Here is a 21,993-nt window from a genome sequence, read left to right on the forward strand (position 1 = left end):
GGTAATATGTATGGACTAGCTTACATTAATGCTTTAATGTGTACCAGCAGATCTGAAGAACAGGCTAGTGGCCTTGAAATCTATCATGTTATCATAAAAAAACACTTAACACCAGATAATTGCATTCTGAGGAAAATTCATTTTATTCTTAAAGTATAAGATTACTATGAACGTCAGTTAAGAGATGACATGGCCAGAATATTAGTAATTAAGAAAAAAAGTTTTTTCATTAATAGGACCTACACATTAAGTATCACAATAATGTTTGCACAACACAAAGTCAATCAAAAATTGCGCCGAATACAAAATAAATTTTGGCGCTGGTACACAATTCTAAAAGTGGAATATATTCTGAAAACAAAATCAGAATATTCCAATAATTTAATCTGAGCTGACAGTGCTTTCCAATCCAAGTTTTTCCATATTCATGTTAGACTAACAAAAGTAAAGATATCACACGATCATACTTATTTATTGCCAAACAATTGTACAACACACATTTTATATATTAGTAGATTTCTTACTTGATATGGAATTCCATATCAGTCCACAACACCGCTTCTCTGGACAACATTTTCCAACGACAGCACACTTTCTGCACCACATCTAGTAGCTCTCTGAAAGACAAGTGAGAGAATATCTTTATCAGTATAACATCGGGCAAGTCATCTACACTCATGCGCCAGGCGCCCATGCCGTGTGCTGCACTGTCTGCCTCGTAGGAAACTGCAGTTTCCGATTGCTGTGCGTTCAAATTAGTTGCAGACGCATCCGACTGGGGACTTGTGGCACTGCCATTTTGTAAAACAGAAGTGACAGTGGAAGGAGGAGCTTCAAGCGTCTCACTGCTCCGATTCTTTGCGATGTCTTCACCAGCCAAAAGACACCCGCCACTGCACTCTGATTCTGATGTCATTTTGCTGTTGTGTCTGCCTCCAGACTTCTGGCACTTGGAGGGTTCTGGGGGATGTGGTTATCTTGTGGATCTCTGCTAGATATACTTGCAGGCACTGAAAGAAGCAAAGGAACAAACTGATGTTCAAATAATTAAACATTTAGATGCACACACACCCACACCACGCGCACACACCCACACCACGCGCGCACACACCCACACCACGCACACACACACCCACACCACGCACACACACACACCCACACCACGCACACACACACACCCACACCACGCACACACACACACCCACACCACGCACACACACACACACACACACCCACACCCACACACACACACACCCACACCCACACCCACACCCACACCCACACACACCCACACACACACACACACACACACACACACACACACACACACACACACACACACACTTGCCCAAGAGAGGCAAAGGTTCGAATCCCAGTTTAGCATACAGTTTTAATGTGACAAAGTGTCAAAGAACAACATACTGGCATTATAAACAAAGCATATGATCAACATCTACAACTGAAAAAAAAAAATAATAATAATAATAATAATAAAAATCCCTATTGCCACTTGTGTAACATATGACATTGCACTTCAAAGCACGTACCGATTGCTCTCTTTTTTCACTAGGCCCAACATTATTATTTACTATACATGACGCACACGCTATGACCGAACTCGTACAGGACTTGGTAGATTAACCTGCCACGAGTAATGCATATGATGGGCAAACATCTATTAGGTGCACTACGAATGTAGTGGTGTGGACATGTTGAGAATGTGGGTCTCACAGGGGGCGTACAAGGGATAAGTCCCTGCAGGCGCATTATCCTCTGTGCCCTCGGTGGCTCAGATGGATAGAGCGTCTGTCAAGTAAGCAGGAGATCCCGGGTTCGAGTCCCGGTCGGGGCACACATTTTCAACATGTCCCTAGTGAAGTATATCAACGCCTGTTTGCAGGTAGGGTGTCCATTTAATTATCATTTCATTACTATTTACCGTATTATTTATCCAACATTAACTTTAAATGTACATATTCAACTTATCCCCTTCTCCTTTTCCCTGCCTTGTATTGCCATATCAGTTTACAGAGCACTGTTGAACTACTTATCAGTGACGACCATGCTACTTTCTGTACACAACTTCCCACAAACAACGTATTAGTGTAAATCCCGTTCTCTGGTTGCTCTGTGACAGATAGGAATAGGAACGCTGAACATCTTGATCTTCACTTTAGTTTAGTAACAGCTCAAGCTCAATTGACCTTAAAAACGTGCAACAACGCTCTTACAACTTTTCCCTTAAATCTCCGTTTTTCTTCATCCTTTTTCCTTTACTCTTATACATTTTGATGCCTATGTCATCATCTGTGAACCTCTGTCATTTCTGAAGAGACATCGTTTAAAGCTTCAGTTTCACAGGAAAAGGGGGGGGGGGGGGGGGGGGGCACCACTTACTGTGCAGTACACAATGTATTGGGTTGGCGCACAAGTTTGTAGTGTTTTTGTTTCGCTTGTTGGTATTTCAGTTACTATGGGTTTATTTATCGATTGTCCTCTTATTTGTACTTCACTGCCGCTATTCAAGTTTACATGTTCTCATTTGGAGATAGTGAGTGGAGACAGAACAGTTATAAAACGACTATATGTCAGTCCCTATTGACATAATAGAAGACAGCTAAAAACAGGCATGTGGAAAAAGGGCTAAAAAAGACACCACACTGAAACGGGGGTCCAGAACTAAAAATTAAATGGCCTTCGCCATATTGCTTTGGCAGATAAAAAGTAAGATGCACTCAACAGCCCGCACATCATTTGCTAAAATGGCCGATAACTCACACAACAGTCCCAAGCAGGAACATAAAATGGTTAAGAAAATGGACATTCCATCGGGAAATGGCAGACAGTTAAAACTTGGGCGCAATGCGTACAATGTAATGGGGTGCACCGCTTATCAAATGACAGCTAAAAAGGCAGTGCCCAATATGCAGCCTAGTCAAAATGACCTCCTCCCAACAGGAGGGACAAGAGGAGGTCGTCCAAGCCGCCGGGAGAGGCTTAATAATCCTGAGCTTATTCCCGCAAAGGGAGGACCACTGGCGATGCCAAAGGGACCCCATCTCCTGACAGACAGCAACACAGAGATCATCAGAGGGAACAGAGGAACTCGCGGGCTGAGGTACGAGGACTGCAGCCTCGGCAGCAGCATCATTTTCTGGCAGACCGACATGACCAGGAACCCTCAGAAACATCATACTGGCTCCACCAAGAGTGAGCAAGTGACAGCTTTCCTGGACCTGCTGCACTAAGGGATGGGCAATGTACAGTACACATAGACTTTGAAGGGTGCTGACTGAGTCTGAGCAGAGGACACAATTAAAAAGGCTGTGTTGCCGGATGTACTCCGTGGCCTCATACAGGGGCGAAGAGCTCGGCCGTAAGTACTGAGCAGTTTGCTGGGAGCCAATATCGAAAGACGTACTATCGCGAAGTTCCATGTGAAGGTCGTCAAATGGAAGCGAGAGACCGAGGCTGGAATAGTGTCCTTAGGAAGTGAATGAAGGCCAAAGTTAACACGGGTCACTTCACGAAGCCAATGTGGTGTAGGGCTCACACCCACCGGGAAAGTTGCAGGTAGTAGTGAAGTTAAGCCACCGGAGCATGTGCCGAAAGTGGACTCCAGGAGGTAACAGAAGAGAGACGCGCCCCATACTGGCGATCAATGGAATCATCGAAGGAGGAGGCATAGGATGGGTGGCCACACATGGCAGACAAACGGCATGCATACCTGCTGAGGAAAAAGTCACGGCAGTAGGACAGTAGTAGTTCAGTACCTTCAGCATACAGACTGGTCTAGTGTAAAAGGCGCCCGTGGCCAAACAGATGCCACAATGGTGGACAGTGTTGAGATGATGTAAGAGGGATGGACGCTCAGATGCACAAACAAAGCACCCACAGTCGAGTTTCGAATGGACAAGGGACCGGTACAAACGGAGAAAGCTGGTTCGATCCGCATGCCAGGAAATACCATTGAGGACACACAGGACACTGAGGAGCCGAGTACACCGGGCTGCCAGGTAAGACGTGGGAGGACCAAGGCAGTTTTTTATTGAGCACGACTCCCAGGAATTTCGTAGTTTGAATGAACAGAAGGGCAACAGGCCCAAGATGTAAAGATTGTGAGAGAAACCATTTGCGCCGCCAGAAATTCATACAGAAAGTTTTGTCAGTGGAAAAGCGAAAGCCATTGTTGATGCTCCAGGAATGAAGGTGATCAAGATGGCGCTGAAGACGCCACTCAGTGCGACAGGTCCGTGGAGAACTGCATAGATGAAAAAATCGTCAACAAAATGGGAGCCAGAGATGTGTGGTGGGAGATAGGCCATTATAGGGTTAATGGTAATAGCAAAGAGGATGACGCTCAGAATGGAACCCTGAGGCACACCGTTTTCCTGGATAAACGTGTCCACCAAGGCAGAACCCACACGCACCTCGAAAACTTGGTTTTGTGATGGCTCCCAAACCCGAGGTCCTCGGCAGTACTTTTGGGGCAGCCACCACAAATTGTATAAAGCGTGGGTAGTGACCAGGATGTGGCTATGTCTGTTAGCCGTTGGCCGAAAAACAATTAATGACACGAATTGCGCCAGCTAGAACGAAGAGATAACTTATCTTTATTTCTGACGAAACGTGCACGAGCAATAGAAGTCCAAGTAATACATGAGAGTAATCCTTGTACTGAGCCTAGTCGAATACAATAGCAAATATCACACTGCAATGGCTCCACTATAAACTCCACGAAAGGCTAGCAATAGACAATCGACAATAGACTGTCCATCTCGGGACCAGCGCTCCTCCTCATATGCAAAAGGCAGAGGGCACTGAGGATCCGAGCTCAGCCATGGCGCGACCTCTTCCGTCGGCGGTAACGCCCTGAGATGCCGACGGCCGCGACAGGAACTGTGGCCAGCGATGTCACGGTCAGGGCGCATGTGTGCGAGTTGGTTGGTTGGTTGGGTTCGTGGATACAAAACTTGGTCTTTTAAAAATGCCTGAAGGAAATATGGCACGCAGCCACAAAAGCCCCACGTGTGAAGAATACAGAGGATACCATTTCTCCAGCAGGTGTCTTAGGCCTTCTCTAAATTAAAGGACACAGTCACAGTCTGGAATTTCCGCAGAAAACCATTCGTGACACGGGTGGACAAAGCAACGAGATGGTCAACTGCAGAACGCCGCACTCGAAATCCACACTGTGCATTAGTCAGTAAACTGCGAGACCTGAGCCACCATATTAGCCGAGCATGAATCATACGTTCTATCACCTTGCAAATGCAGCTGTTAAGAGACATGGGGCAGTAGCTACGAGGTTTTTGTCCTTACCGGGCTTAGTTCTGGGTATGACAGTGGCCAGTGTCCAAAAAATGTGCCCTCTGCCCAGATGCGATTGTACATGTTAAGCAGAAAGTGCTTGTCCGCAAGAGAAAGGTGCTGCAACATCTGAATGTGGACGGCGTCTGGCCCTGGGGCAGAGGATGCGGATCTAGCTCCCTCGTAGTATCATAGTAAAGGTAGCACTCACGATTCGGAGAAGAAAAGGGTATCGTCTGAGCCTCCTCCATTCGTTTCTGATGGAGGAAGGCAGGGTGACAGCGGAAAGAGCTCAAAACTTCTGCAAAATGGCGGCCCCAGGTGTTGGGGATAGCAATAGGGTCCAAATTGACATCGTCACCTACTGTCAGGCCAGAAATTGGGGAATGGAGCTCGGTCCCAGAGACCCGTCAGACGTTGCCCCACACGACAGAGGAAGAGATGGAACTGTTAGAGGAATTAGTGAATGAAATCCAGCTACCTCTTTTGCCACCCTGAAGAATGCAACGACACTTTGCACCCATCTGTTTACAATGAATGCGGTTTGCCATAGTAGGATGGCAGTTAAAAACGTCTCCGTGTGCGAACTGCGTCACAGTATGCCTCAATCCACCAAGGGACTGGGACACAGCATTGTAAAGAAGACTGGAACGTTCTGCAGTGGTAAGGACAACATTTGTAAGATATTCCACCTGGTCATCACAACTGGGGGAATCTCGTTCTTCGAAGGTCGCCAGGGAGGAGTAAAGCTGCCAGTCATCCTTAGGAAGCTGCCATTTGGACGCGCATACAGATGGGGTAGGAGTCAGCAAACAGATAGCACACAGGAAATGGTGGCTCAAGTAAGTGTCGGAAAGAATGGACCACTCGAGACGAGGGGCAAGCCGGGCAGAGCACAATGATAGGTCCAAATGGGTACGGGTGTGCGAGGAGTTGGAAAGGAAAATGGGTGCTCGATTGTTAAGGCAGAAGAGATTAAGTTGGTTAAGAAGCTCAGCCAAGAGGGCACCTCTCTGACAGGTCCTGAGAGAACCCCAAAGGGGATGATGCAGATTACAGTCACCAAGTAGCCTGATGCGCTGAAGGAGTCTGCCTGGGTTACATCAAATGATGGAGGGACATAAATGGTACAGAGGGGAGAAGTCAGGTGGGGAAGGAAAAGGCAAACCACAACAGCTCGAAGATTGGTAGTCAGAGAGATCGGTTGACTATGAATGTCATCTCAGACGAGCAGTATGACGCCTCTGTGAGGTGGAATGCCGAACTCAGTGGGAAGGTCAAAAAGTATTGGTAAGAAACGTAAAAGCTCGAAGCAGTCATGAGGGCACAGTTTGTACAAGGGGACGCTGTGATGCTAAAAGTAGCCGTAAATCCTCTTTGTGGAACCGAAGGCCACAAATGTTCCATTGGAGGAGAGCCGTGGTCAGGAAGAGATGTAGGGTTGTCACCTGGGTTCCATTGGGGGAGAGCCGTGGTCAGGAAGAGATGTAGGGTTGTCACCTGGGTGGCTGTCGAGTGACTGCCGGGAAGGAGTCACTACTGCAGAGCACAGAAGCAGGAGGATCCTGCTCCACAGGTTCCGCAGAAGCATCGGCTCGCTTATGCAGTCGGTCTGTGCACTCGAATGCCGAAAAACAATTGTCGGTGCGTGCCAGCGACACGGAGGCCGTCTGGGCTAAGGTATCACGTGGCAACACCACCTAAGGGAATCTTTGAGTTCGTGGACTTCTTCAAGCCTTTCCACGGTTAGAAGAAGACTGGGGTGTTGTTTGGCTGGAGGGACAGAGGAAGTCTTCACAGGATACTCCTTCTGCCCTTCTCGGCCTATCAGTTGTATAGCTGGTGGCTTCGCCCCCTCGAGGCGAGAGTTTGACTGTTTGTTCCACAGCTGGATGGGGGGATGGCGATACTACCTCGACACTGGGCGATTTGACAACCTCAGAGCTGAATTGGAGGTCTCACATCCTTCACGGAGCGAGGTCTTTCCCTTTACCCGGATCTCTTGAACAGCCTGCTCATTAAGATACATGGGACAATCCCGAGAGGAGGCGGCGCGGTGGCCATTGCAGTTGATACAGAGAGGAGAAGGAAGTGGATAAACGCCCTCGTGCGCATTCCTACCACAGGTGACACTTTCGGCTGCGTGTTGGCAAGATGTTCTAGTGCGGTCGGAACAATGACACTGGAAGCAGCGCATCGGGTTCGGAATGTACGGCTGGACTGCGATAATTTCATAGCCTGATTTGATCTTGGATGGAAGCACCATTCTATCAAAGCTAAAAAAGAGAATGTGGGTGGGCACTAAGGATGTAGCTACCGTTTTCATTACATGATGGACAGAATAACATCCTGATGAGAGAGGTGAGATTGGATTTCTGTCTCGGTGAGACCATCTAGCAGCCTGGTGTAAATTACACCACGGGAAGAATTCGAAGTTCTGTGGGCCTCGACACAAACAGGGTAAGTGTGGAGATGTGAGGCAGCAAGCAGATGTTGTGCTTAAGAATCGGAAGTGGTGTCCAAAAGGAAAGTGTTATTCTGTAAATGAGAGCAGAATATCACATTGCCAGCAATTGCATCGACACCTTTCTGAATAATAAAGGAATTTACCGTAGTGAAGGACTGACTGTCTTCAGTACGTGAAACCACGAGGAACCACGGTGCAGCCTCATTACGTTTACATTTTGTAGATGCTGAGTGGGAAGATGATTGACTCATCGCGAGGAAATGACCAACGATTGCCAGCATCTCCAATGGTGCACTCCTTCCAACTGGGGGCCCCTTCACAAGGGGGGCGCACCCGCCTCAGGTGATTGTTCACACCTCAGGCCACACCTCCCGAACACCTGACTGAGGAACCAAATGGCAATTTGGGAAGGTTACAGCTCGGGCAATCAACTGGGCCTGGCCTGTACCAGGTGGTACATTCAAACCCTACCTGTCGACCCAGGGCTGGGAATTACACGTTACTCAGTCACCTGTTATGTGTCAGATGCATGGGCTGGCCTTCAGCAGCACACAGGGAGGAAGAAGAAAAAGAGGAACCTCAAACGCCCAAGCAGTGGAACAAGAGGAGAAGGGAAACAAAGAAAGGAAAAGGGAGAGAAAAAGAAAGGTGAGACTGAAATTACGTCAGCGACAGAATGCAAAACATTCCCAATAACATCCCAGACACGTTCCCCTAGGGAAAGGAAAAAGAATAGCAAGAGGATAGACATGCAGCACAGAAGGGAAAAAATGTTACAAAGGCTGGGGCCCCGTGGTAGCCAAGCACGAACCTGCCAAAGAGTGGTGAGCCCCTGGGGAGGGGAGGCAGGGGTGGGGTGGGGGAGTGGAGATTTGAATGCCAGAAAATTGATTGCTAAATGGAGAAACTTGAACATTTCTAACATATTCTTCTGTTGGAGTTCGACAGAGGAATGGCAGTAGCGGAGGCAGCCAAAAACATTTGGAAGGAGCATGGCAAGAAAATGGAATTCTCATTATAAGGACATTGGTGACTCTCCATGATCAGGAAGAGCTTCAGGGTTAAATGAAGACTATTTAAACACAATAATCCATCGCAGTGTACTCAAGAACAGGCAACTGTTATCATTCCACAAAAAGCTTCGTTCCACCACCATACAGAATCCAGAAGCTAAACAGACCCAAAACGCAGTCATGAACCTTTTCTCCAAAAGGGTTATCCCTACAGAAGAGTCAGTCCTCTCCAGAGACCTTACCTTTGGCCCCACTTTCAAACTCAATCATGCTGGACGTGTTACAGACTTTCTCTCCTTCTCCCAGTCCCTACAGTGGAAACACTTTTTCGCCACCAACACTGCCAATCAGACTCAACCAAAGACTAATGTTGAACCCTGCCTGACACAGTTCACTCCTCCTTCCAACCATGATCCACCCCCATTGCCCACCAATCACCTACTGTTTACTTTCCTGAATTTCTTAAATTCAGAATCTTGCCTCACCATCATTCCCCAAATCCAATGCGAGCTAACTTTACATCTGCAGAGTGAACCGCAAATCATCACCTAAAATCTGATCCTAACCTTATAATCCCACCTGCTGACAAAGGCTCCACCACTGCTGTTTTGAACCAGAGGGACTACCCGATAGAAAGACTCCGCCAGCTGGCAGCTTCATTCACCTACAAACCACAGCACAGTGATCCCATTCCAGAAATCCAATACAATCTGCAGTCTCTCCTCAAACATTTAGGCCCACTCAGAACCTCTTCCCAGAGTCTCTCTCTCCTTACCCCTACCATCCCCCCACCCTCACTCCTATCTCCCACATGCTTTCTAAGTCCACAAACACTGTGGCTGCTTACTGTGTCCCCACTAACAGACACTCTGCTCTCATAGGCCAACACCTTCAGTTTATTACCCTCCTATGTAAAAGATACCGAACATTTCATCCACCAACACTCCACAGTTCCAGTTCCTTTACCACATAGCACCCTGCTCATCACCTCTGTTGCCACCACCCTCTATACTGACAACCCTAATGCCCACAGCCTAGTAACTATTAAACACTACCTTTCCCAATAACCGGCACATTACAAACCTACAGCCTGCTTCCTAGTCACCATGACCAACTACATCCTCACAATTACTTTTCCCTTGAAGGTATGCCCTACAAATAAATCTGGGGTATGGAAATGGGCAACCACATGGTGCCATCCTATGCCAATCTATTTATGGGCCATCTAGAGGAATCCTTCCTAACCACAGAGAATCCCTAACCCCTGATCCAGTGCAGATTCAATGACAACAACTTCATGATCTGGATTGAGGGTGAGGACACTATCCATTTTCCTCCAGAACTGGAACACCCTCTCCCCCATTCGCTTCACCTGATCCTCATCAACCCAACCAGCCACATTTTTCAATGTTGATCTCCACCTCAAAGATGGTTACAACAATAGCTCCATCCATATCGAACCTACAAACCACCAGCCGGACCTGCACTCCGACAGCTGCCACCTATTCCATATCAAAAAGTCACTTTCATACAGCCTAGCCACCCACGGCCACCGTACCTGTAGTGACGAGCGGTTCCTCTCGAAACATATCAATGGTCCCACTCAAGCCTTCACAGATCATAATTACTGTTCCAACCTAATAAAGAAACAGATCTCCCACGGCTTACCTCTCCAGTCACCCACCACCTACCAAAGTCCCACCACCCGTTACAGAGGAGTATTCCTCTCATGACTCAGTACCAACCAGGACTGGAGCAACTGAATCACATTCTCTGCCAGTGTTTCGACTACGTGTCGTCATGTCCTGAAATGAAGAATGTCCTATCGACTATCCTCCCCACCATTCCCACAGTGGTATTCCACCCGCAGAACCCACACAATATCGACATAGAAGTTTTCTGGGTATTGTACCATGTCATAATGTAAAAAAACTACTGCTGCTTCTGCAGAAAAACCAACGTTTCAACCACAGTTGCAGCGGCCTTCTTCTGGGTCTAATCGTGCGTTCTAGCTATGCAGTGTCCTTTATATTTTGTTGTTACTGTTCACTGTGCATGCCATTACGTCAATTTTAAAAAGGTAGTTAGTTACATTGGTCACTTAAGGGAGAAGGAGAGGGAACTTTATTTTAATAGGTTACTGTGGTGGAGGGAGAACGTGACCACTGTTGTCTATTGGCTCTTGTGTTATGTACCACGATTGGTGGTCACCGTCGAATGAGAAGTTGGCTGCTGTTTACCAACTCTGGACATAGGCCGCGCGTCAGTAGTTACTCGCCGGTGGTGCTCGTGCCTCGTGTTGACAGTGCGGTCTGTTGGGCTCTGATTGCTGGCAGCCAAGATGGGGCAAGCCTGTCCATACTCCCTTTCATGTTATTAGCGTGTTTAAGAATTTCAATGGCCTCTCTGATTTTGCGTTACGTCATAATTGGCTGCTTGGCCAACACACAGGCTTCGCTGAATTTTATTTCTTTTCCACAGTCTTGCTGGTGTTCTGCCACTGCGGATTTGTTGTGTTGCCCTACACAAATATAGTGCTCGTGTTCCCGAATGCATGTTGCTATTAGCCTACTGGTCTCGCTGATGTATGCCTCTCCACATTCACATTCCACACAATATCCTCATCCGTCCCTACCCATCCCCTGCTCCCAACTGCTTGCCTCATGGCTCATACCCCTGTAATAGACCTAGGTGCAAGACCTGTTCCATACACACCACCACCACCACCACCACCACCACCACCACCACCACCACCACCACCACCACCGACTACTCTAGTCCGATCACAAGCATCACCCTTCCCATCAAAGGCAGGGCTACCTGTGAAACAAGTCATGTGCTCTACAAGCTAAGCTGCAACCACTGGGCTTCATTCTATGTGAGCGTGACAACCAGCAAGCTGCCTGCCCACACAAATGGCAACTGACAAACTGTGGCCGAAAAACAGCTGGATCACCCACATGCTGAGCACGCTGTCCTACATAACATTCTTCATTTTAATGACTTCTTCAGAGCCTGTAACATCTGGATCCTTCCTACCAACATTGCTTTCCTGAATTGCACAGCTGGGAACTCTCCATAAAATACACTACTGACCATTAAAATTACTACACCAAGAAGAAATGCAGATGATAAACGGGTATTCATTGGACAAATATATTATACTAGAACTGACATGTGATTACATTTTCACACAATTTGATTGCATAGATCCTGAGAAATCAGTACCAGAACAACCACATCTAGCCGTAATAACGGCCTTGATACGCCTGGGCATTGAGTCAAACAGAGCTTGAATGGTGTGTACAGGTACAGCTGCCCATGCAGCTTCAACACGATACCACAGTTCATCAAGAGTAGTGACTGGTGTATTGTGACGAGCCAGTTGCTCGGCCACCATTGACCAGACATTTTAAATTGGTGAGAGACCTGGAGAATGTGTTGGCCAGAGTAGCAGTCAAACATTTTCTGTATCCGGAAAGGCCCATACAGGATCTGCAAGATGCGGTTGTGCAGTATCCTGCTGAAATGTAGGGTTTCGCAGGGATCGAATGAAGGGTAGAGCTGTAATGTCCACTGTTCGAAGTGCCGTCAATGCAAACCGAGACGTGTAACCAATGGCACCCCATACCATCACGCCGGGTGATACACCAGTATGGCGATGACGAATACTCACTTCCAATATGTGTTCACCGCGATGTCGCCGAACACAGATGCGACCATCACGATGCTGTAAACAGAACCTGGATTCGCACCCAGGTTTATCATTGAGTACACCATCACAGGCGCTCCTGTCTGTGATGCAGCGTCAAGGGTAACCGCAGCCATGGTCTCCGAGCTGATAGTCCATGCTGCTGCAAACGTCGTCAAACTGTTCGTGCAGATGGTTGCTGTCTTGCAAACGTCCCCATCTGTTGACTCAGGGATCGAGACGCGGCTGCACAATCCGTTACAGCCATGCGGATAAGATGTCTGTCACCTCGACTGCTAGTGATACGAGGCCATTGGGATCCAGCACGGCGTTCCGTATTACCCTCCTGAACCCACCAATGTGAGCAGCAATGTCGCGATATAATAAACTGCAATCATGTTAGGCTACAATTCGACCTTTATCAAAGTCAGAAACGAGATGGTACGCATTTCTCCTCCTTACACGAGGCATCACAACAACGTTTCACCAGGCAACGCCGGTCAATTGCCGTTAGTGTATGAGAAATCGGTTGGAAACTTTTCTCAGGTCAGCACGTTGTAGGTGTCTCCACCGGCGCCAACCTTGTTTGAATGCTCTGAAAAGCTAATCACTTACATATCACAGGATCTTCTTCCTGTCGGTAAAAATTTCTCGTCTGTAGCACGTCATCTTTGTGGTGTAGCAATTTTAATGGCCAGTAGTGTATATCCTACATTCTTGTAACCCTCGTGACCTCAACCTCCATTAGTCATTGTCCTTTACCCACTTATACCCTTTCCTTTTATTCCACAAGTCTACCCAAAGTCTTTTAATCTATCCTTTTCATAACATTGCCTTCATTCCACCATTGTGCCATTCACATGCAGAGTGGAAGCTTCAAAAAGTAAGGTGTATGAGTACTGCATGCTCTATGCCAAAAATCACAAGAATCGGCGGGTAGTAATGTGTGTCTCTGCTTGCTCATCATCATTAATTGGCTTGTGATTAATACCGAATACCGACCGTTCCTATACTGCATCATCACTGGCGATGAGAAATGGTGTCTTTGTGCTAACACAAGGAAAACTACCTGAGCCCAAACTAAGGAACAACTTCCCATACAAAGACCTGCTTGCATCCACAAAAGATAATGTTACGTATCTGGCGGAAGAGAGTGTGGTGTACTACTAACTACTTCTCCAAGGTATAGCCATCACTACTGACATTTCCTATCAACAACCAAGACGTCTAGCAGACTGTGCGAAGTGATGCTGCTCCACAGTACTGCCCATCCACATTCTGCTAGATTGACAAAAAACATGATCTTACACCATCCGATTACCACCTTTTCCACACACTATCAAACAGACTTCAAGGAGCTTGTTTCCAGATGAAAATGCACCCTGAACACGGCTTGACGAGTTCTTCACCTTAAAACCACGTGATTTCTATACTTGTGGAATCGGAAAGTTACCCCTGAGTTGGCAGACTGTTGTAAATAGTGTAGGAGACTATATTACTGATGGCTACAGTCTTTGTTGTGTGTATCTATTGTGTTTATTAGACTTACAGAAAAATGCTACAAACTTATGCACCAACATATTAATGTGTCACTTTTTAGTCACTGAGTATGGTATGAAAAATCTAAATTCACACCATTTTTTCACACATTTTGCCACTTCAATGTTATGCTGTATTACAAACTTCAATAACACAACAGATTTAGTAACATGTGGCACCACAGTTGTCAAGAGGAAATGTGGTGCACACAGAGAAACACAGATAGGTTGACTATCAGAAAACATTGTGATCTGCAGAGAGTGGAGTTTTTTTTATGCAGTTGACTTGCTAACACACAAAAAATGGCTACATGAGCTTTAAATTTGAGCAAGATTAATACTTTTCAGACACGTTCTTTTCTGTGTGTCACTCTGCCACACAGGCCGATCCACAGTCCTTCCATTGCACTCTGGGTCTCCCTTCTCTGCCCGCCAATCACATGGGTGTTCCTCCAACATTCTAGCTATGTAGCCAGCCCAACCACAAATAGACTGTTAGCTACTCCATGTTCCTGATTCTCCAATACAGGAAGTGTTTGCCAATAACAATTTTAACGTAGTCAATAAAATTTTTCTTGGTCTGTGACCACATGGTCTATGTGTAGAGCCTCTGAATTTTCACAACTATTGGAAACAGCCTTCCTCAGGTGTGGTTTCTCCTGCCGAATTAGAAAATGTTTGGTTCTTAATACTGGCAGAAGAGGCTGTTGTCGAGCTCTTATTGGCTGTTGAGGATGGCGTGGAGGGTATTAGATGTCCTTCACTGGTATTTTCATTAGTTCTTGATTGGTGTTTGCTTTATTACTTGACTCTGGTGGAAACAGGCAGATGGGGAATGGGCGGCAGTTGTGATGTAATGCTGTTTACTTGCTGCCCGGTGCTGGCTGAGGTGTGCCACTGCCCTGCGAACCAGTGGCTGCTGTGGTCTCCCACGAACCTGTGTGTTGCTTCACATGAGCTGCCTTCTGTAGTGCTTTATTCTGTTGCTGCTTCCAAACAGTCGGCTCGATACCTGCTCGGCGAAGAATTTTGAGCACACGTGCAAAGACCTCTTGAACATAAGTGTGATATTTTGTGCTTCCCTCTGGACTTTCCTTTTGCTTTCATCCTTTCCCGCCATAGCTTTATCTGTCACGTCTGTCCCATTGGCTCTCAAACTGGACCTCAAGTTTTGTAGTTCAGCCTTCAGATGTTCATCACTGATCCTGTGTGTTCTCTTGGTTAAAGTGTGCAGAGCGTATTTCTTCTGCATAGGATAATGTGAGGAGACCAGTAGGTACCTGTCCCTGGTGGTGGGCTTTCTATGTATTCTATGACTAAGTTTACCATAAGGCTTTTGGTAACTTTCAACCCATTCTTCTCTACCTTCAAATTGAATCTGATCCTGCTGTTCTGCCGATTGAGGTGTGGAAGTTCTGTAGCTCTTCTTCTCCACGTGACTGATATTGAAGGTGTCCAACATATTGGAACCTGCATTCTGGGTATTATGGTGCAGACTGGAGTGCTATTTCTTCAAATGCTCCCAATATATCTGGTGCAACAGGTGAGAGAGGGGAACCCATGGCTACACTATCTACCTGTTCATATAATTCCCCTTTCCACCTGAAGCCTTGCAGACAAACAAAAATTACGCGAAGCGAAGTGTAGTGTAGTGTGAGGAGGGCTATGCGAGAGGCGTTCAATAAATTCGAAAGTAGAGTTCTGTGTGCTGACTTGGCAGAAAATCCTAAGAAATTTTGGTCTTATGTCAAAGTGGTAGGTGGATGAAAACAAAACGTCCAGACACTCTGTGATCAAAAAGGTACTGAAACAGAGGATGACAGACTAAAGGCCGAAATACTAAATGTCTTTTTCCAAAGCTGTTTCACAGAGGAAGACTGCACTGTAGTTCCTTCTCTAGATTGTCGCACAGATGACAAAATGGTAGCTATCGAAATAGACGACAGAGGGATAGAAAAACAATTAGAATCGCTCAAAAGAGGAAATGCCGCTGGACCTGATAGGATACAAGTTCAATTTTACACAGAGTACGCGATGGAACTTGCCCCCCTTCTTGCAGCGGTGTACCGTAGGTCTCTAGAAGAGCGCAGCATTCCAAAGGACTGGAAAAGGGCACAGGTCATCCCTGTTTTCAAGAAGGGACGTCGAACAGGTGTGCAGAACTATAGACCTATATCTCTAACGTCTATCAGTTGCAGAATTTTGGAACACATATTACGTTCAAGTATAATGACTTTTCTGGAGACTAGAAATCTACTCTGTAGGAATCGGCATGGGTTTCGAAAAAGACGGTCATGTGAAACCCAGCTCGCGCTATTCGTCCACGAGACTCAGAGGGCCAGAGACCGGGTTCCCAGGTAGATGCCGTGTTTCTTGACTTCCGCAAGGCGTTCGATACAGTTCCCCACAGTCGTTTAATGAACAAAGTAAGAGCATATGGACTATCAGACCAATTGTGTGATCGGATTGAAGAGTTCCTAGATAACAGAAAGCAGTATGTCATTCTCAATAGGGAGAAGTCTTCCGAAGTAAGAGTGATTTCAGGTGTGCCGCAGTGGAGTGTCGTAGAACCGTTGCTATTCACAATATATATAAATGACCTTGTGGATGACATCGGAAGTTCACTGAGGCTTTTTGTGGATGATGCTGTAGTATATCGAAAGGTTGTAACAATGGAAAATTGTACTGAAATGCAGGAGGATCTGCAGCGAATTGACGTATGGTGCAGGGGATGGCAATTGAATCTCAATGTAGACAAGTGTGATGTGCTGCGAATACATAGAAAGACAGATCCCTTATCATTTAGCTACAAAATAGCAGGTCAGCAACTGGTAGCAGTTAATTCCATGATTTGTCTGGGAGTACGCATTAGGAGTGATTTAAAATGGAGTGATCATATAAAGTTGATCGTTGGTAAAGCAGATGCCAGACAGAGTCATTGGAAGAATCCTAAGGAAATGCAATTCGAAAACAAAGGAAGTAGGTTACAGTATGCTTGTCCGCCCACTGCTTGAATACTGTTTGGCAGTGTGGGATCCGTACCAGATAGGGTTGATAGAAGAGATAGAGAAGATCCAACAGAGAGCTGCGCGCTTCATTACAGTATCATTTAGTAATCGCGAAAGCGTTACAGAGATGATAGATAAACTCCAGTGGAAGACTCTGCAGGAGATGCTCAGTAGCTCGGTACGGGCTTCTGTTAAAGTTTCGAGAACATACCTTCACCGAAGAGTCAAGGAGTATATTGCTCCCTCCTACGTATATCTCGCGAAGAGACCATGAGGATAAAATCAGAGAGATTAGAGCCCACACAGAAGCATACCGACAATCCTCCTTTCCACGAACAATACGAGACTGGAATAGAAGGGAGAACCGATAGAGGTGCTCAAGATACCCTCCGCCACACACCGTCAGGTGGCTTGCGGAGTATGGATGTAGATGTACATGTAGAAATAGACAGTCAAACAGTCGCGCACAAGCTTGCAGATATTGGGTGCCATGCATTGCTCTAAGACGTTCTCATTGTCTGACCCTGATGGACTCTTGAGTGAAGACTTCATACCAAAGCTGACCAATAGCTCCCTAGCCGAGAAACACTTTTCTTCTAGAAGTGCTGCAAAAGGGTGGAGTCCTTAACATACAAATCTGTGAGGCTCACCAAATGTCAATGCTTTGGAGTCAGTCTTTTGCTAGACTGTAGACTGGTGAATTAATAATATTCACAATGGGCAATAAAGGCAAAGCTTCTTTGCAGACCTTCTGTACACCACATATCCTTGGTGTCTATGGAACTTGTGGGATGGGTCTTCTGACAATGCTGAAGTTCATTTTAGTTTGCTTTAGCAGTGCTTCCATTGATTTGATTTTCTTTCCCTTTGGATCCCCCTTCAGTTTTCTATAAATGGGTTCACTCAGAGGAGTTGAATACTTTCTTCTGCATAACATCTGCCAAAACTAACAATACTGTGTAGTCGTTCCAGTATACTGACTACTCATTTGTCTGGTTCGGTTACTTGCAAGATATGGCAATTTGCATCAGATCCTTGCACTAAGTTTGTTTTGTAACAAATTTGTGCCTCTAAGCTTACAGAAAGAAGGGGAGAAAACTCTGCTGTCTCACTGCTAAATACACACAGTTTTGATGGCAATATTCACACTTCACAAGAAATGTTAAATTCGAGTGTTCATCCAAGATCATCATCATTCCACCTTAAGCCCTGAGATTGAATGCATTTTTAGCAGCCAGTTTCTTGTGTATGATACCAGGGCCATGGTCTTTAATGTAGAACAGCTACTTAATTAAAAAGATATTCACAATACCAGAACATATATCCCAAAAGGATCTTTGAGCCTTGAGGCAGGTTGACAACGCCACGGGCATACCCAGCGAGGGGCAGGGGGGAGCAGCTGCCCCCCTCCCCCCCCCTCCCCTAGAAGATATTCGCAGTTTTCTACTAGTTTACTCTTTTATTTAATAAGAAATGCTGCATGTTTTCTCGGATTGTACAAGTCCATTCTTGTGTTTAAAATGTTTATTAAAAGCAGTTTTTCACTGGTTTACTGTTTTATTTAATAAGAAGTGCTGTATGTTGTCTCGAGTCCTTGTTTCCTGAGACTAGTATGACCTCCCCCCCCCCCCCCTCCCCCTGTTCAGATCCTGGGTTCGCCCTTGGACAATGCCCTTTTGTTTTTAAGTTTTTAAATTTGTTTGAAACTTTGCTGGCTTTCAGAGTACAAGATTTCTTGCCAAGAGCAAACCAAGATTTTTTTTTATTTTTTTTTTGTGAAATCATAGTTGCCACATAGTAGTCTCTGTCCATCTGTTTAGCTAAGGAATATTGTTCAGGCAGAATGTTGAGAATTATTGAATGTCCAGTATTAGGTACAAATATTTTACACTTTCACCGGTGGTAATTTTGGAAACCATCACAGGGAAGTGACTGTCACCAACATTCCGCCTGAACTTTCACCATATCATAACATGAAAGTGCTGACAACATTTTCAGTAAACATGCACTCTACCAATAAAATTGAGCACCGCATGTAACAAATAATTGATAATTTTCCTACAAAATCGAATGAAAAATATTTCAGTCTGTCTGTCATATTGTACAACACGGTTGGCTTGAAAATGTACCCAAGATCATAACTACTATGATCAGTTGATGCGGCAGAGGTGCTGTTTGTAATGATCACTGCACCTTAAAAGTTAGGACTTTAACCCCAGGGTGACAGAAGGGTCGGGGGAAACACAAAGGGAATTGTACAATTCATACAACAGGAAAACAGCACACAGCAGCACACGTACAGTCACCCTTGTGCTGAAAACAACCTTCACTGTAAAACTAAACTGGAGAAAAAAACCACTACATTCAGTTATATACAACTAATAGAGCAATACTCACAAATGAAATAGCTTGTAGAAGATGCTCCATATTTTTAGGTGTGTACATTAATGGAAACTTGAATAAGTAATAGCTTGTTACTGAGCTCCTCAAATAATTAAGTTTTGAATCTAATATAAAATGATTTCTTTTGGACAACTCTTTCGATCCTACAAACGAATTTTCTTTAAAGAACTGGTAGGTGGTAGTCTACAAACAAACTAGGCTGTTATGTATATTACATGAACACAGATAAAAAATGTTTGTTGCTGTTAGCACTAATCATGTATAAGCTACATATTGTGAGCACTGACACATTCCACAAAATGTTGATTAAAGAAATCATTCAAATTATCAATGGAATATGTACGCCTGTACAATAAAGTTAAATTAGAATGCCTTCATATGGACTTGCTCGCGAAATATTTAAGAAGTCATAGCTTTCACAGCGTCTGGTTTGTCCTCTACTGAACACTTCATTCACAGTGACACTCTTGAAATACTGGTTTTGGAGCAGTTTTCTTTCAGTGCAATGTAATAACAGGTGTGAAATATATGCTATGTGATTTTCAGAAGCTACTTCCTAAGCACATATTTGTAAAATTTACTGAGCATAATTTTAATAAAGTAGGTATGGGTCAGCCAAAAAATGTCGAGAATGGCATGCAGGACGATACAAGCATTTCACTGCGTACGCTACTTAAAAGTCTACAATTCAAGCCACTTCGCCGCATTTTCTTGACACGCCAACAGTCGCAGTAGCATGCTTGCTAGTGACCATTCAAACTCCTGAGAAATACGGAAGCATCCGATCCCGCCCGTCTGCTTTGACCCATGACGTCACAAGTATGGCGGAAACGACCATAAACTACGATTCCAATATGGTGCAGATAAAGTCGTTACGTACACATTATCAGGACGAAAATACATTGAAAAACAAACACACACACTTTCCACAAAAAGCCTAATGACACTAATGGGACAAGTGTGGGAAATAGGGGGTTGTTGGTGTGGGGACAAACTAAATATAAACAAATTTAGACACCCACCCCCATAAAAAACCACACAAAATGACGAAAAAACCAACATCACAAAACTCCCCAAATACCACTAAACACAATATCATCTGGAATCAGACACTTCCCTTCACCTATATAGTTAAATAGCATCTCCCATTCCCATAAATAGGGATCGAACACTTCCCTTGACCTATGTAGCTCAAAAACATATCCTGATACCAATACCAACATTCACAGCCACACATTGGGATCGAACATTTCCCTTGACCTATGTAAACAGCAGCTCCTGATCCCATAAACTGGGATCGAACACTTCCCTTGGCCTATGTAGCTCAAAAACATATCCCGATACCAATACCAGCATTCACAGCCACACATTTCATTTCAATAAGAGACTTCCCTAGACTCCAACACACAACACAGACACTGAAAACAAAACAATAAAAACTTACCACAAAAAAGTTCCGGCGCCACGAACTAGGTTGGCCACCACACACACACACACACACACACACACACACACACACACACACACACACACACACACAAACCATGAACAAAAACCAAATGCAACATAAAAAAATCCCAATCACACACTACAACTCAACAAAAACTTCAACAAAATAGATCCTCCACAACTAAAACACAAACCAACACACTCCCCCGCCCCCAAACCACCCTAACCAACCACTTTCGGCCTATATACTAACAGCCCTTAAAAGAACTGAAAAACACAACAGCCCTCAGGGACACTCTTCCGCCAACAGTACCCAACTAAATGAGACTGAAGGTTGGAAGAGCACCTCTTCCCCCTCCCAAGAACTGACTTAACAGCCCCCACATCTCCTCTATTGTATTTGAGCAAGCCCCCTTCTCATAATTTTTGAACTCTAAGCTATGGTTAATGACTAAATGATGGAATCTCCTCCCACCCAACCCTCTATATGAAGAAAACACATCTGAAACTACAAACTACTGTGGACCCCAGTTCTGTGTACTCCTCAATTAACCCCACTAATTCCGTCTTGGACCTCTCCCACAATCCTGAAAACACATTCAGAACACCCCCCCCCCCCCCCCCCCCACACACCCAGGGACCAACCACAGACTTACCCCTCCCATACTTCCTTCTCCCAAACTGCGACTCGTGCACCTCCACAACAACCCCATGCCCCCCCCCCCCCCCCCGCTTACCCCTGTACTTAATGAACTCTGAACACACTTCACGGCAAAAAGAAAACCAATCAAGTACATTCCTCTCTCTGACACCAGTCTCATGCGCCCAAAAACTGTGTGGAGATCTATAACAAAAATAATAAGTCACCAGTACAATCTCGCGCATGCCCAACCTAGACTTCCCGAACCAGGAACCGCGCCGTATAGAACGCCAAATGTCGTCTTTTGGACAGCGCCACATATAACCGTCCAAGGTCTGAGACGCCGGCACTTTTGCAAACTTCATTTCTTCGCCACGAATAGAGCATTACGGAATCTCGGCAATTAGACAGAAAAAGCTGCAAAAACTTGATCAGTTCCAAAGGAGTGTTCCCCATCACATCGCTCAGACGCGC

The 21,993-nt window shown here is 45.4% G+C and overlaps 1 protein-coding gene and 1 non-coding gene across 2 annotated transcripts in view; one reads left to right on the top strand and one right to left on the bottom strand.

Annotated features, from left to right (window-relative positions):
* The window catches only part of LOC124552260, an 81,818-nt gene that overhangs the window by 57,736 nt on the left and 2,089 nt on the right, over nt 1–21,993 (bottom strand). The window contains exon 2 of the mRNA XM_047126541.1: nt 525–1,010. Within this exon, the coding sequence (XP_046982497.1) occupies nt 525–916 (392 nt within the window). The 5' untranslated portion in view covers nt 917–1,010. The remainder of the gene's footprint in view (nt 1–524; nt 1,011–21,993) is intronic.
* Nucleotides 1,778–1,852, top strand: Trnat-agu. The gene has a single exon. It is a non-coding gene; the product is annotated as a tRNA-Thr (tRNA).

The sequence above is a fragment of the Schistocerca americana genome, chromosome 10, assembly GCF_021461395.2.
Source record: "Schistocerca americana isolate TAMUIC-IGC-003095 chromosome 10, iqSchAmer2.1, whole genome shotgun sequence".
In the NCBI taxonomy this organism is placed as follows: domain Eukaryota; kingdom Metazoa; phylum Arthropoda; class Insecta; order Orthoptera; family Acrididae; genus Schistocerca; species Schistocerca americana.